At 30.1% G+C, this 19,003-nt stretch overlaps 1 protein-coding gene across 1 annotated transcript in view; it reads right to left on the bottom strand.

The window, feature by feature from the left end:
* The window catches only part of LOC128200163 (uncharacterized), a 190,693-nt gene that overhangs the window by 21,496 nt on the left and 150,194 nt on the right, over positions 1–19,003 (bottom strand). Inside the window, exon 5 of the mRNA XM_052892618.1 lies at positions 4,901–4,950. Coding sequence (XP_052748578.1) covers positions 4,901–4,950 — 50 coding nt within the window. The remainder of the gene's footprint in view (positions 1–4,900; positions 4,951–19,003) is intronic.

The following is a 19,003-nucleotide window of genomic DNA, read 5'->3' as shown; positions in this document are numbered from 1 at the left end:
TAGTTGCATCCCATAATCCCAAATAGGTAGGTACCTACTTCTTACTAGTTTACTCAAGTAGGTACTTTTTGCACTAACAGGCTCTAACTTAAATAACTACTAACTCGATTAATTGTTAATAGATAGTAAAGAGAAGAGTAAATCAATTTAGTTTTAAGTATAAATGACCAACAAACTCTTATAAATTACTTACCTAAGTAATTAGAGCAAAGTAAGTTTATGTAAAGGTAGTGCCTAAGGAGATGTATCTGTGTTCCACGTAACTCTAAAATAAAATAAATTGGCCTTATCCTTGCCTATCCCAGGTAAAAGATGGCAAAGTAGATAGATATCAAATTTACTTATAGGTAGGTAATAAATGTCCTACAGGGTACCTAACCTATTACGAACTAAGACAAACATATTATTATTACTAAGATTATTAATATCTTAATATTACCTCAGAAGTTAACACAACACACTAATGCCTGAACTGAATTGAAAACAAAAAACAGCTAAATGTTTGTAAAATCAATGCTGTGGTATAGCGTCATCTATATTACAAGGGACGAACTACGCATCTAACAGCGCCATCTCTTCTCAACATCTGGTAACATCAAAATCAAGCACAACTACTTACAAAGAAATTTCTATTTCGCTCTTTCGCATGTATAATGACAAAGACAAACATATTCCTCAAGATGTCTTCCAAATTGCCTTTTAAATATTTTTCAGCGCTGATTGGTCAATACGTGAGCGGGTAAACCAGATATTTCAAATTAAACCAATCAGATCAAGAGAGGTGTGTTTATAATACCGGCCATGTTATTTCAGGCGGGGTTTGGCATAAGATCCTCCTTTATATTCCTGACGTATGCAGTCATTTGAGTTATGGCTCATGGCGTAGAAATACGTATTTATAAGAAATCCGCTGAGTTTGGTTGTTACTATAACATTCTTATAGAATATATGTAAGTCCAATGAAAGGCCGATATATGACAAGTATCTATAATCATTATAAATGACATGGTAAGTGGTTAGGAGTATTTTTAGATCTCTGCAATACCTATTGAGTAAGGTAGACAATAATATTTTCTTATATTAAGCCTACCTCTTCATCATATGGGGGTCCACTGCTGAACATAGGTCTAGGTGAGGTCTACTCCTCTAAGATACACTAATGAGAGCGATCTTTAGCTGTTTGGTTTTTACCAGACACTATACCGTCGCTCCACCTAACTACAGGTCGACCTACACTGCAATTGCTGGTTCGCGTTCTCCGCTCCGAAACATATTTACTCCAAAATTCAAATGCACCTCAGTTCCACTGTGCCTCTAGATGTATTCCACTAGACTTGTAATTAAAAATTATTTTGAGGTTCCTTTTTGCCTTAGGTGGGTAGTATTAAAATTTTATATTTTGTTTACTTAAATCTAATATGTATTTCGGATAATTAATAAAAAACAAGGAGCAATTTGAAATTAAGTCTTTTAAAATTGTTAAACTTCAGAATTTATAGGAAAAAAGGACAATATTTTTCTCCATAGTACGCACCTATAAGTTGTATAAATATCAATGACGGCACCAATAGGCCTTCCAAATTATTCAACGGTTAAATAAAACGGTGAAGTATTGAGGTAACATTTAGTAGGTTCAGTGAATTCATTAGCGTAGTTGGGCTTTGATGCTGTTTTTAGAAGGACGTTTCTGCCCATCCCTCGACTACTAAGTTCCCTTAGTCTCTCTTACAACATCCACGGAAAAGGAAGGAGTGGCCCATTCTATCGGAATCATACGGCAAGTTTTATACGTTGCGTAAATGTTATCGACACACTCGATCAAACATAACAACATCGTAAACCACTTGTAAATAAGACATTGACCCATAATTGGCACATTAAATTTCATTTAGAATTTTTTATTAGCACAATGTAGTATATACACAACAGGTGACGGTAGTTTTTACGAGCGGATGAGGCGCGTGGCTCGCCGTAAAACGACGTCGAAATCGTAAAATTGTAAGGAGCGCTTAAATTGCCCCTAATAGAACATTATAGTCCCAATGACGTGTTTAGTTTTATGTGATTTTGAGTGTGGACATGTCTTTATGAATGAGATTGGCTATAAAGCAGTCGCTCCCACGGTGCCAACTCGTTCAGACGGATCGTCTCGCCTCGTACTTACGCTATTATATGAATGCATAATATAAATTCATATTACGAGAATTAAATAGAAAAATAAGTCAAGTAGATAGTAGGTTAATTACCTATACTTACAGGCCATAAAAGATTTCTTTAGATTCTGTGAGTTGAAAATCAGTCTGTGATAATTAATTACATACCTAATCAAAATTCTGTTCTGTTCACATAAAAAGAATTCATTATTATTCGTAATAACGAATCGTCGATGACAAATAGCCATTTTTATATAAAAATTTGCTTACACGATTCATTAGATGAATAAGTAATTAACAATTCGTCTAAATCACGGATGGATTTACTTTTAGGCATGCAAAGATATAAACGTTCATAACTGTTCGTATATAAGAAACAATAGGATTTGTAATGTGGGTCATTGACGATAGGTATATCTTAAATAACGTTAATATATTAATAAATAGCGATTAGGTAATAAAAATATAATATTGACCTTAGGTTAATGATTACAGTAGGCATCTAACATTGTTCTCGGTAGGTCATTTTAGATAAATAGATAAAAATGGTTGTATGTGTCGGTGACACTAGTTAAAACTTTTTTTTTATATTAGGTACTTTGTCCAAAAGTCGTTTGCCTCTGTCCCATTCGTCTTTCAATCGTAAAGCAGTTGTTTGCATGGTTGTGTTTCGATTTGAAGGGTGATATATGCCAGTAAGTTTATGGGGGATATCATAGGCGAAACAGTATACTCTGCTATGTCCATGGTACTGCTCATATCACTTTCCAGCTTGTCCCGTCAGCTTGTTTGCCATTCTAAAGTTGCAAAAAAAAAAATTTTTTTTAAGAATGTAAGATCATAATGAACGATTAGACTATATTCAATTTTCACATGCCTACATCCTATTTCTATATAAAAATCTTTGTGAAACGTAATAAGTTATAATGATTCGTATTAATTTTCGATTCATAATTTATTAATATGACGCTTGCTATGTTTCATAATTTGTCGATGAATGTTGAATGTTGAAATGAAGTCATGGCTAATTTTATATCTACAAATACGTTGATTTAAAAACTATTGAAAAATCTTTTGCGCTTTTTTTATTTGAACCTTAACCATTGCACACTGGGAAATGTTAACTTTTCGCTGCTAAGGACAGGGCGATGATTAACAATTAATGTCATGAAACAATTGGATAAACTAAAATGTTTATGTATTTCTTATATATATAAACTATGTATGCATAGTATCTAGATAAAATAATGATCTACCTCATCAACAGATTGATTGCTATGACGCGATGCATACCGAAACTATTTATAGATATGGAATATTTTTATAATATCTACAATGTATTACAATATCTAGAAGCTTTCAAATCTGACCTATTCGGCTACGTTTTATTCTTGATATCCAATATCTATTACTCATTATTAGGTTCCATCCACTAGGTCCTAGAAATATGAAATGGGAGAAATGATGACACAAATGACAATATGCATTACCACACCCGAGAGTTCGAAGCCTGGGGGTGTTACAATACTCCTTCCTACTATCCCTTATCTTATTATCTTTTCGCTGACACGTGGCCAAACTGGACTTTGTTCCAAATGGAATTGTGATATGAATGTAGTACCTACATATAGTGTGATCATATGAAGTAGAAATGATAGGGGACAAATTGGATTGGTCTCTACACCGAGCCCGCGACTTATAATAAAGTAAACCTCTTGGTATATTCTTCGTTTTCTATTAAATACACAGTAAGAAGATAATAAAGCACCTTTTGGTTTAATTTAGATGCCTATTCTATTGGGATCTTTTAGATTTGGTATTAAGATCTACTTTCGTATAAAAAAAAAATAGAAAGAAAAAACATGTACTACTGTTTTTTTTTTTTTTTTTTTAATTTGAATTTTATAATTTATGAATTATAGGCAGGTACTTATATAGGTTTGTAAGGACAGAAATGCAGTTAATAAATATTGCCAGTATGTAAAATATTTATCTATCTACTTTTAATTATGCATAATAAACTATGCCCATATATATAGGGAGTATTTATCTATATACATAATAATACTTGTATACTTACTTTATCTATAAAAATGCCTTATTTACTGAATATATTTTATTATTAGTATTCGTAGTTAGTTCATTATAAATTCTGAAACCAGAATATTCGACATTTATCAGAAGAACGAACAAGTCGAAGCCGCAAAAAGCTAGCTGCAAACTTGAAGTATCAAACTATGATAAAAAAGATACTCAGATGGTGAACCCGTTTCCTATGAACAAGCAAACACTACAGGATGACTATTCGCTAGATGGAGTGACAGTCGCAAATTTATTGTAGAAATATAATTGAAATGAGTGGCTTCGGAGAGTGAGCCCATTTTGTGATGCATTTACTTCGATCACATAATAAGATTTTTTATATTAAAATTTATATTAAAAACGTAAAAAAATATTAAAAATTTCGAAGTAAAACTATGAAATTAATATAAATTTTTTACTGATTGATTTATATACCTTGCACTATCTTAGTATTAAATAGTCGCTATTCAGTAATCGTTAGTGTATGGTTCAAAATTGAGATATAGGTACTTTGTCCACATATTTCACATAAATGTTCTTAAGGCGTTTAGAGTTTTGTTTGAGGTGATATTTTAGTAAAAATGTTTAGGTACTTAGGTGCCATATTGGTTGAAATGTTATGAATGTACAGTATACATGTGATATATAATTAATTATATATTTACCTGAGTGCTGCTTTGTAAGTGTTCTTCCGTTTCCAATTGTCTTTATTGATCTGTAAAGAAAAAATAAATAAATATTAATTACCAGTATTTTTTACATACAAATAAAATATATTAAACTCAAGAGATCTTGTATATAATTTAAAAAAAAAAACAGTTTTTTACCATTTTAAATTAGATCTTCAGCCATATGTGTGCTGTGTATGATGATGATGAGATATAAAAACTATATCCAATTTAGTGCAGGTGTTTTTGCGTGATGTCGGAACAAACATACAGACAAACAAAATATCTAAAAAGTATTAATTTGGCTTCATTTGCTCTTATTCAGACCCCATATTTATTTTTTCTTAATTACCTTCCATGTACAAACCTTCAATTTTATTATTTTTAATTAGTAAGATAAGGTTATCTAATTCATTGTCTATGATTTGAGTGGGTTATTAACCTAGGTATAAAACAACTGTATATAGTTTAATGTAGATATACAAATACCTATAAGTAGAAATTTATTACAAAATATAAAAAGCTACATTCTCAAAGTAAAAGTTTCTAATGACTAAATTTTTAAACATTAAGATCTGGTACTAATATCCATTAAAAATATGCTTAGATACTTAAATATTTTACCATAAAATTCTTAATTATTTCTTAAAAGAATTAGCTACATATTAAAATATATTATAAGTAAATATATACCTAATAGCTACCTCTAGTTTACGGACTAACAATACAAGAAAAATAACCATTAAAAACACCTTCACATTTGTGTTTTAGCTCTTATCACAACTAATTTAATGTTATGCCTCTCTTATCAATATTGCGAAACCAATTAGAGTCTGGAAAAATTAATGCGATTAAGTGGCTGTCTGACACTTAGTTCGTTATATTCGGAATTACTCAACCAATAGGTACTTAAGTATTTACCATTACCCGATATAAAATAAATAAAAATAAACGTCGCTCGTTAAAGTACCTTTTACATTGTCTCAATGCATTTGCATAAATGTGTTTAAGTTAAATTATTAAAAAAAATATATAAAAAATTAATTTGTTTACAATAAAGTGGTCATGAGGGCGGTCGCGTCGTTGGGTCGTTTCGCGCGTTGCCTACAAACGCGATTTTTATTCGTAACGTTTATTGGCCGTCGGTCGTGCAACATAATAGCGCACTTGAACTTGAAGTGCTAGTGACACCGTTTGATCCAAATCGTGTTTTATTGTCTTGCTCAATGGACGAGCGTTTTACGAGCACGTCGTAATCTGACGCGGCGGTTATAACTCGGATGCGTACTACGCTCTGACTCATGATTCATTTGAATGCACGCCTACTTTCCATTTCAACACCTTTTAGATAATCGTCTAGTGACATACAAATGCTATTTTTAGTTTGGATATTCAGTTTTGGCTTATAAAGATTCTATAAGACATTATGTTGATTGAAATATCGCTTTTATAAGTTTTTTCTTGAACTAGAAAATTAACAGTAGACATAACTTGAGATACCAAGAAGTAAGAATTCTTATTTACAGATTAAACATCTGGCCCTCTTATTTATTAAAACGCGAAATCTTACATAAACCTATTTTAACTATTAAACTATTTAGTCTCTTTATTTTTAGTTAAATTTCCGATTTGAAAGAAAGTGACAAAACAGTGTAGTAATTAAAATAGATTTATATAAGGGTTCAGTTTTTATGAATATACTACTTTTATATAAATATTTTACATATTTATGCTATTTACATAGCAAACGCAGAAAATCAATTAAGTAAGTTGGTATGTGTCCATTATCAAATTCATAATTCGCAATTATCAGAATCTCTTTAATTCACTTTAACTATTCTGCCAATGGAACTGATTGTTTTTCGCAAAGATACAAATTATAAAACATCAAAAAGTTTTAAATTTTGTCTATTTAATAATACGACGCATCCAGATGCATGCATACGATGAATAGGTATGCGAGATTTTTTCGCAGTGGATGTTTTACAATATATATATAATTTTTGTGAGATAATTAAAAGGAATAACAGTTTTTCTGTATGTCTATCCATTTCATATTTCAATTTTCATATTTCGATACAAATATATTCGTAATTCTAATAGTATCTAATAATTATTTTTACAACTAAATAGAATAAATAAAAAATAATAAAGGAGCACAAAAAAACGAAAAATAAAATATAGTATGTAAACCAAATTAACATAAACATAGTTGTTTTTATATAAACTACTTTGATGGAGTAGTATCATGTTTGTTGAAATATTTAGTACGTATGTATCTATTTTAGTTGGCCATAATACAACTTGTGAATGAAATAAAACGTTATTTGCTCTTTGTGCGACTATATATTTAGATAAGTAATTCTACTAATATTATATAAATGTAAAAATTTTAAATGATATACACTTACGTATTATACTTAATGTCAATCATGACGAAATTTGTTTCATTCGTACACCATAAATCGATTTTTTTATTGTAGTTGTATATAAGTATGCAATGCTTCAAAGTGTCACCCTCTAGTATTCAGAGTTTCTAAGCCCTTTCTAGTTTCGTTTAACATTAACGCTTTGACGTAGCTTACCGTTCGAAAACTTTACGTGCTCGAAGCACGAAGCGAATGACAATAATTTTTAAACGATCCAGATGTAGATTAAATTATAAATAGGACTTTGCTGCCCTTTAAGATTTCCGCTTTTATGACAGATTATGTTCTGAGGAATTGTTTAAAATGATACCCAGAGCCACCTTCTGTCATCGTATGACTCACCATCGTCAGGTAATTCATTCTCACATACTATAACATAAAGGTTGCATACAGTGTGACAGAGATCTCTCCCGAAGTGCCGACTACAGTATAAGGTTCTTCAAAAAGGGGGTATTATTTCTTCAAGGTCGGCAACACGCTCGTGACACTCCTAGTGTTGCAGGCGGACATAGGCTACAGTGAACGTTAACCATCTAAAAGGTATGCTTATTTGCCAACTTCATGATATTAAAAAAAAATTCAGATGTCTATAGTGAGATTCAATATTAGAATCCCTGAACCGAGAGTAAATGTGGTTCGAACCAATTATTACTAATTCATCCAATGTTTAGATACAGTGGTATTAGTCATATATCTAATTGATTTATTAACATTCATATATAACATTTCGCCAATACTATAAAACTTGTTCCTTGTAGTAATTTCTATAAAATACCCAAGCTTTTATCTATATAAATAAGTAAGTACATAAATAATGTGTTATAAAGGAAGACCCACGCAACCTTACTTATCATTCTTTAATAACATTTTTCCCAAAGGTGTCTTAACTTACATCGAAGGGCAGAATCGTACCGAACACGTTCAACTCAGGAAAGTAGAATTTGCATTAGATACCCACCCATATTCATATTCTTGAAGGTAACCTTTTTGGGGAAACAAATAATAGGTGGGATGCATCTGCTCACGTATTAAGGGACATCTTTTTATTCGGTTCGGGCTTTCGTAAATATTTTTGTTATTTCCTTGTATACGTCTTGGAGTAACTTCTGTTTTCCGAAGGGTAGGAATAGAGTAAATAATGTATTATGGATAAAGTATCTATAATTTAATGAAAGAATACATTTTCTGGGTTCATATTAATAATAATTAGGTCATTAATGACCTACTAGTTAGATACTTAATTTAACTAGGTATAAAAGTTTTATCTTGATAGCGATTCAGTTATTTGACCAACATATCGTCACAAAGTATATATGAAATTTACATATTTCTTTTTTTAATTTATTAGTCATTTTAGATGAATTGATAGATCTCTAGGTACTATAATATCTAGTTATTTTTTAAAATGGTCGTGACTTTTAATGGTCTTGCGTTTTCATATTTATTCTATGTATCTAAATACCTTTCTGATATAAAATTAATAACTATAAATATTTAAATTAGAACAATATTCAGATACTTAGATGATGCATTTAATAACTTTACCTATAAAGAAACATACATATTATATAAAAGAGAGTAGGTACCTATGTAACTACCTATCGGTATTAATAAAACAGTAATTTAATCTGCCCAAGTACCTACTTACATGCAACAACGCATGGAAAGGTAATTTAAGAATATCAAAACCAACCAATTTATGATCAACCAAGACGAGCTCTCTAAATGCATAAAATGCAATATTGACACCGTTTCTGCATTAAACGTATGCCGAAAACCTCTTAAATACGTGAATAAAATCATCTATGTTATGTGACAGGGTGTATCGTGAATTGGTGACCTTACTTTCAAGTATCTTGACTTTTGCAGACGGCAAATGGCATTTATATAAAATTTCACATTCATTAGGCACTTTTGGTCTCCTCTTGTTTCGTATTTTTTAGCTGAGACAGATATAATGTTGTTATCGCCATACAAGATGGCGCGTTGAGATTGCACTGTGGTAGCGTTCGCATAAAACTAACAATTTATTTTGTTTCCTTTACCTGAAACTACACGCATGCTTTTAAAATGTTAATACCTGAAATTGCGATCAAAAATATAAAGTGGGAGTTTATGTTTCTGTAACATGTAGATATACCTATGTAGTACTTGCATAATGTACCTATATCATTTAATTAAAACTGTAGATACCTCTGTATTTTATTGTCTATTATTTCAGGATCTTGGAGGTCTTTTTAAATACTTTTTCCTTATATACCTCAATTAAAAATAAAAAAAATACGTTAAAAATTCTGTTATATATTTTCTTTTTTTTTGTATATAATGTATATATCCTTTTTTGCATACCTGTCCTTGATTGTGTATGCTGTAAGTGACGCAAATAAATTATATATCTATCTACCAAAATTATTAGGAATTTTCAGTATGAGAAAATGTATTTGGACTTGTATTTATAAATTCGTCTACTGCTTAATTTTCAGAATTGTTGCTTTTATTGTGTACTTATTTCGAGAAGCCTATGTAAAATTCATAATAGACTAGGCGATTTTTATATTGCAAGAAGGTATAGATTTAAGTACTACTATAAATACTGTAACAAAATACTTTGAATTAATTAATCACAATGGGCCAACTGACTTGACTTTTTTCTCAACTGTAATTTCTACCTTGATAATAGTATCAATCTGATATAGACCAGAGATAAATCGAAAACGATTATCCATTTGCATAAATTTGAAAAAAACTATAGAGATTACTGGAGTTCAGTAGTAAACAATTAATGACTGAATTGATGATCAAGTAAGATGATTAGAGTTATAAATAAACTATCTTTTACCGCCAAATTCGTCCACATGACCGGGATAATTATTATTGATTGACAGATATAAATAGTTATCTATGTTCTTTTCTATCCCATAAAGTACGTATATACCAAATTTCAGAATGATTAGCTTAGTCCTTGAGATGCTAAGAGATAACAAACAAATTCATTTTCACATTTATAATATAGTATTTTAACTGTGTATAATATTTCACCTAGAATTAGATATTTTCTATTTACTTTTGCTATCCCTACTTCAAAGAGCGGGTGCAGGAAATGCACCTCATCTCGTACATCGGGAACTGAGTACAACATTCGTATGCTACATGGATTCAAAGAAAAATAGGGATCAAAGATATCTACACCAGACTGAAAGCTTTCAGCTGTAACAAGACCCTTACGGAGTGCTGAGCAAAGTATCAATCTTTAACTAGTTAGATATCTACTTACCTAAACTCGCATCTACCTATTGATTCGTAAGCAATAGGTATTGTATCTATAAAACCTTGGCTATTTCTTTAGATCATAATTATGCGATTCCCTATGAGAATGATTGTTTAAAGAAGACAAGTTATTACACTCAGAAAACAACTGAAAGCAATGATCCAAATATATATACGCATTTCACCACATTATCAAATAGGAACTTTAAAAGTGATGGGATGATTGAAATAGCAATATATTTTTTATCGCGAAGATGGCAAATAATATGGCTAGTGTTTGTCATTTACACGGAAGTATACAAGTACGTCGTACGATCGTGTGGTCCCAGCATAGATTAGGCCACCTCTTTCTTTCTCGTGGGTGCCGTAATAGGCGACTAAGAGAGAACGAGGGATGGGAAGTAGCGTTTCTCTTAAAACATATCTAAAGCCTAACTGTGGTTGACAATCCGCCTGCCAAGCATGGCAACTACTCACAAAACCCCCCATAGGGGAGGCTTATGTCCAGCAGTGGACAGTTAAAGACTGATCTGATAATGGTACGAGTATGGAAATATTATTAAATATTAGTACTAATTAGCATCATCTCTAAATTTCATTTTCTGAACATTTGTGACTTATTGGAAACGTACGATGTTCTAATAGATCTTTATTCAGCATAGATACTCAGTTTCGGTTCTCAAATGACCTCTTTATCAAATGTTATCTATATCAGTTTGTTAGTTATTAAATAAACAAATCAAAATTGTAACGAACAAACAAATAGACAATGGGTCAGAGATTGTAAGGGTATCTATCTATTCGTCTTACGAAACAATAGAATAGTAATTACTTTAATTGACACCCATTTATAAATTATCATTAAAATTTTCCTTCGTAAAAAAATAGTATATAACTAACTTTATTTCTGACAAAATAAATATGGTACCAACATAAATGTAAACTATAAGTATCTATTACAAAAACAATTATCAAAACATAATTTCATTATAAACAGTTTTCCTCGTGGTTATAGTTTGTATTGTGCTAGAAGAGAACTCACAATCATCGCATTCATATACTTTACATAATATAAACCACATAAGCTCTGAACTTATCTTCCAAATATATACGCAAGTCTGAATATTTTGACTTTGAGAAGGCAAAAGAGAAACTAGTAATAATAACCTTCAAATTATTATGAACGTCTCATAAAACAAAAAGTAGACGACAAAACAAAGGTTTTTAAACACTAAATACAAAATTTCAACATAAAATATGCTCGTAAATAACTCCCAAAGTGCACGACACGATAATCGGTACTCGATACGTTAAAATTCTCAAAGCAGCGGTTGTTGGCTGGAGAAGCGACGAGACGAGTACAAAGCGGCTTTCAGTGTAGAAATAGAGTAACAAGATGGCTTGTTAATACCAGCCGTAGTTCTATATTAAAAACAAGAGGAATTGGCCGTTGGCTAGACGCCAGTTCACGGAACGGTCGACAACTGTAACTATAGACTTATGCAGTCTGTCCGTTTTTATTAATAATTTAAAAGTTATTTATAAAAACTAATTAAAGAAAATTAGAATAACATTGTGAATAAAAAATCATTTATAAATATCAAAACTATCATTATAAAATTTTTTAATAAACGCATATTTATTAATATTACCATGTAATGTTATTGAAATCCGTATACACTAATATATAGAAAAAAAAAATTGATGTTTATGATCTTACAAACACACAAAAGTATTTGTTTTCGACATAATTGTTGAGTATTCGTTCTTTTTTCATTTAATATTTTTAATATTATCAATTGAAGGTTAAAATACAATAAATTTCCACAGGTATATATAAGTTACAATTTTTTCTAATATAACATACCTATATATACCGAAAGTTACAAGTTGCGAAAAGTCTATGGCAATTGCGTAGTAATCAAATCTAGTCGCAAATATAAATATAAAGAGGTTATCTGAAAATATTAGAATTAATAATAATAATAGGTTGTATTAATGCAATATATAAAAAAATATATAGGAATACGATGTTCACAGTTTATTAGGTGACAAAAACCGAAGATTAATGCTTATAGTGTAGTAGGAACAACGGGCAAATTTTGAAAACAAGAGGATTATATAAATATTAGGTAGCACATACATACTCTGCACAAAATACTCTACTTTGTAATTCAGCGTAACACTATACCCCATTAAATAAGTGTTCTACGTTAATGAAAAAATTGTTATGGATGTATGAATATATATGGTAGAATATAGTATTAAATATAAATTGATAGATAAGGCGTCACTTTCAGAATCTTTTTTTTTATTTTATTTTTTATATACGTGATAACTAAATTATTTATATGTAGTTACATATTTTCTTTTACATTTATCACTAAATATACAAAAATTGTAAAAAGTAAGTTCTAAAGTTACATTAAAAGATGTTATGTATATATGTTTGATAGAATTTGTTTTATATTAACAACTAGTATTTTTGGAACATATATCTTCACCTTGGTAAAGAAATGGAAGAAATAAGTAAAGAGTCTAACCATCTCCAAGTATGGAAGTGACAATCAATCGCAATCATAACCAAGAATAAAGTAGTTTTCTGAACAGACTAAAAACTGGATAAGGCTGCTAATGTAACTGGATTCACTCACTAACCTGCGATTGTAATATCTTAATACATCTTTGTGCAGGACTGTTTATTATACAATATAAATTATACGACTTATACAAATATAACGAAGATCCAGTAATAAATAATAGATCCACTGACAAATTAGTTCCATACGGTTAAATTTATTTATTAATGTTTCCAATAATATTTTTAAATATATAGGAATGAGATGGGAATCGTAGTACCTAAGTGACAAGAGCGCAAAACTTTATTTTCTTATATGTCACACTTTGGCACTATTATATCCTGGCAATGTGCCAATTAGACTTTTAGAACGTATCAGTTCAATACTTAATTATTATTACTTTGAAGAGTGAAGGCTAATGAGTTGATAGTTATATTATCGTAAATAAGATCTACTTCTCTTTACTTTCACGCCGGATCTTTTATATTCGTATTTCAGAGAAAATCGACTGCCAACGGTCTGTCGTTGTGTATTTGCGAATTTAATATAAAATTATATTCAAATTTACAAATCTCACAAGTGGAAAGTAATTTATCAAATAATAATATTGAAAAGCATTTTATAGTGGGTAATTATCTTATGATAATTTTATTTATTTTTTATACGAAAGTTATTTACGTTACATTAATTATTATTACTAGTATTACTAATTCTTGTACCATTCGTAAAATCTATGTTGACATATAAATGATATTATACGTTTTTCTTCGTGGAAATTTGCAAAAGTAATATAAATATTTATTATTATCTGTGTATGTATTTTTACTTGGTCTTTTCAGGCATTTAAGTGTTTATATCTAAGTTACAAAAATCCAAATATTTATTATATTTGACAAATATATATAGTACCTACCTATTTGTAAAATATAAATATGTAATATTAGAATACCTATGTGTTTTTTATTTAGTTTAGTTACCACAAACAAAAGTAAATAAAAAGTTAAAACACGAAATCAACAGAAGTTATTTCATAAAAGGCAAAAAATCTGCAATAACAATATTCAGGTTTAACACTGTATATTGCATCTTTCAAAACAAATTTGAATACGCAAGCCCCAATAAAGTTTTTAACGTTAAACCGTTCGTGACAAATCAAAAAGTATACTAAAATATCTTGCCAACAGACTACTGTAATTTACACACCAATTAAATAAATGCTGCAGCACCAACGGCGACATTAGGAGCAATTAAATCACATAACATGTTCTCACCGAAAGTAACAAAACGCAAAGTTCTCATGGCTATGGAAATATGGAAGTACTTTACCTACACGAGGACAACCCTAATTTGTATAGAAATGTCCTTAAACTAGCACGAACCATGGAATCACGTTTGGTTGTTGTTCGTTGTTTAAATCGTTCACACGTGAGATGTAAGAATGTTTTCCATGCATGCTACTAACATAGGAAATGTACCTATATTAGGGCGAGTAATCATTAAAAGCAATGCGTGTACTGTAACAACTCAGATACGAGCAATTTTTTTCATTACCATCACGTAACCACGCGATTTGTGAAAGGTTTAATTATTGCTTTTATACTGCGTACTTACTTTTGTCCGTTAGAACAAATAAAATATGTTATATGAAGGTACGATGCAATATGGCAATATTGTAGTGACATCATAAAAATTAATTATTATTTTATCACTTTAAGAACGTGACTGGTTAAAAGCTATAATATTTTTCGTAAAATTAATATAAAGATCATAAAATAAATTGGTGTATTAAAATATCGGTAAAGATTGGTGAGAATCAGCAGATACTTATTACAGACCGTTCATATAACTTTAAAGAAAACATCGCAATTTGTGCAAAAATTAAATACCAACAGATAAGTATTATTAACGTAATTATAAGTAGGTATATTATACGATTATGTGACACAGATATTAAAAAAATGTTACATCCAATAATCAAACCTAATATTTTAATATAAATACATTGTTGTGATAAAAATAGCTAAAATATATTTCTTTCGAGGAACGAATAAACAATGGGAAATTAAGGTTCTTGAGTCGCGATTCCATAAAAACAAAATAATACCCCTACGAGATGGAGCAACGACCTCAGAAATGTTGCATGGAATTAGTAGATATAAGTGGCCCAATACTGCATTTAGTGGGAATACGAGGGAGACTAACATTTAGGAGTGGATAGTTTAATAATAATAATATAATAAAATTAGTTTATTCATACAAATTACAATGTATAGATTATTTACTTTGTACAAAATAAAAGTTTGAAATAATAACGTTAATAAAATTAAGTAACTACTTAATATATCGTTAAATTATCTAATAGTAGGTAGATTTTTTTATGAAGCATTTACCCCACCTTGGCTATCGATCTACGCTGAAAGAGTTACATAAATTATACTAAGAGGTGATCAGTGATAACCAAGTTAGATTAGTTGGTCCGGAATGATGACTTCATCAAAAATTAATCACGATTACTTCCAGTAATCCACGTGGGAGTCGACCTGATGAGGATTATTGCTGGCAATGGGATTCTTATTACTAACGAGGACTGTTAGTAATAAGATGATTCCTATACATCTAACTGTGAATACATATATGACCTACCTACAAAGTCAAAGCATCGTTATAATTTTATACGATACCTTGAAGAGAATACCTTTTTGAGAATTTAACGAATTAGATTGTAAGTAATCGAATTCGTTAAATTCTAATTCTAAATTAATTGCATTAAAACTTTTTATTACTAAATGTAATTAATTTAATGCAAATAATTTAATTGGATAATTAATAATTAAACTTTATGCAAAAATTATCTACCAAATGTATCTAGATATAGTATAGAAATAGGCAGAATAAGTTAGTTCGAATAACAGAATTGAAACAAAAATAGCCATTGAATAATAAATATAAAACAGACCTCCTTGCCTTTTTTTGGTATTTTTCAACAATTATATAAGAAATAACTTAGGTCTTTTTTATCATTACTCTAAGCTTAAAAAATATTTAATTATGGAAATTTAATCCAATATAACAATCTATTCATATTAATAGGCAAACATACAGTAGGATAGACTGACAGATAGACAGAAAAATAATATAATATTAAATATGAAACAATAGATACTTATTTTTCCGTATACCATAAAATTTATAAGAAAGATATAAATATCTACATTGTTAAATTGAAAAAAAATCTTATTTACTCTACTTACTTGTTTTTGCAGTCGAATATCAATAAGTATTCATTAACATAAAATAAGACTCAGAAAACAAGCGAAGATTGCAAATATCAAGATATTGGAGCGGATATGCAATAAATTTCTGGATCAGCGTCCCATTTCACATGAATAAAGATTATTTTATACGGTCTTTTATATTATTTATTGGGACATTTGTCGTTATTCATTTATATTATATTGTTGATAAAGTAAAATTATGGATACGTGATTCTGTTATGCCGGATGCACTGATCTGTTTATATTATTCAAACGAGTTGGAAATATATAAACTAAAACTTTGTAATTTTTTGCACCGTTCTCTTTATAACTAATCAAAAAACATAACTTTTTGCTCTGTAAATCAGTGGTATTGTTCTAAAAATTACAAAGACACATTTCATGCGCAAATCGAAATAGTAAAAAATCGGGACATTCGTTTAAGCTTGCGTCAACAATAACATTTTATTGTTTCGAAGCTATCAAAAAACACCTTACCCCTTTTTGTTCTTCCTTCTTGTTCCTTTGTCGCATTTTTATAAAGAAACTGAAAGTGTATTGTTCAATTATTTTTCGGTTTTACTTTTTTTATAAATAGTCGTAAAAATTTGGAGCACAAACAAAAAATCCCTTCCGCGTTGAGCAATTGTTCCTAAAGGTACAGAATCAGTTTAAAATTACAGGTGATATCGTGAAGGTGGTTTCTTATTGTGATTATGTGTCTGTTTGTCTTCTCAGTGGCTTTTAATTGCTTTCTTTTATACAATCATTGATTTATTGGTGCGGTGCGGGAGGATGTGACAAAAGGTGAGTTAACCATGAAATAACAATTTCTCTCCAAATCGGTAAATAGACATTTTTCAATATTCCGTCAGTTGAATTTTAAGTGTGTTTGAAAATGGTACATTTTTCTGGTTTGTTTCATATAAAGTGCAATCGGTGTATATCCTCAAAATATGCAAAAAAAGCTAAATAAAGATAAAGTGAATGTGTTAAATTTAAAAATCTAAGTATATTTTAGCAGTGGCATCAATATGATGAGTGCCTGTAAATTATGTAGTGTTTAATTAATCATATTACAATCATCATATTACAATATTATGTGGAAATTGTATATACGTAAAATCGCTTTCAGTAACATTCAAGACATTGCACATACAGCACATCAGCAGCAAACATCCAATACGTACTAAAACACCAATCCCTAATAAATGGAAAATGTTAGATATCGCTGGAAAAATATATAAAACAGCAATGAGTCTTGTGCGTGCTACAGTAACAGTTAAGGAGACAATCGTTGAAAACAGCTTGCGCAATTTTATATCAGAGTGCACAATTTACTCTTGCATTATACCCCAATGTTTGTTCTACATCACTAAGGTATACCTATTTGGCTTGTATTTACTAAGTCTGTAGCACAATATTTGTCGAACGTGTCAACTGGCGTGTCAAATGTCACATATCTAGGCGTGACACGTCGACACCAACAACAATTTCAGTTATTACATGTGTTCCACTGTTATTACATCGTCGTCTTTTCTTTTCGTTGCAATAAAACGTTGATTACTTCGTAGAAGACGCAACGACAATAAGTTGGCGGCAAAATAGAGTCCTGTGGAGAGCCGATAATATAAATGTAATAGACATTTATCTTTGACCAAATAAGTGTAGAATTGCAAGAGTTTCGATATTTAACAACTTTTTAATCCTTTATATATACATAGATACCGGATTTTACTATCAGAAATTTATTTATGCAAAACGGAAAGGATCCTCACAAATCTTACTTTATTTAATACACGAAAAGATGCAAATGGACTCTCTCAAAATTGGACGAGGATTCAAACTTTACCTACCAAAGTCTCAGATTAGCATGACTTTCTTTCCCTCTGAAATATCGCGAGTGTTAGTACCATTCAATATTGAAACTTATCTGCTAAGTTTTTTGGTTTAATTTCAATTGTAATGAATAGTATCTTAAGGTTTTTATCGTTCAATCGGATACATGTAAAATATGATAGTATTTGCGGGATCGACATGCATCAGCTGAGGTGAGGTGTTCGCGATTCGCAGTCCAATTTTATGTAGGATTTCTGATAATATGCGAATTGAATATGAAGGCGAGATAAGGCGGTCTCGTTTCCCTGGATCTTGTAGCGTTAAGTATGGAAGTTTTGATAACTCTCTAAATTACCGAGTGACGGCTAATCCGAGTTAAGGCGGAACTTTATGTATATACCGATTTCATAGATCACGACAGGATTAACTGGTGAGTAAAGTTCATAAAGAAGGTTACCTAAAATGGAAATTAGTTTGAAACTGATCGTTTATTTTATTATACATAAAAGACATGTCTTTGTAATAAAACTATTTACCTATCATATAGCTAATAGATACTGCTACAAGCATAAGAATTATGAGTATATTATAATAACATTATGTTCATACGGCATTCAAATATCAAAAAACATCTTAAATTTTAAAGATATTATAGTTTGCTAATAACTAAAATAGTACCTGCTGCAATCATCTTTAAATTACAAATAAATGTATTTTTATTGAATTGATTGA

Source organism: Galleria mellonella, unplaced genomic scaffold, assembly GCF_026898425.1.
Source record: "Galleria mellonella isolate WM207_F2 unplaced genomic scaffold, CSIRO_AGI_GalMel_v1 utg159, whole genome shotgun sequence".
Taxonomy (NCBI): Eukaryota; Metazoa; Arthropoda; class Insecta; order Lepidoptera; family Pyralidae; genus Galleria; species Galleria mellonella.
Note: the sequence above shows the minus strand (reverse complement) of the source record. Positions and strands in the feature narration are given on the sequence as shown.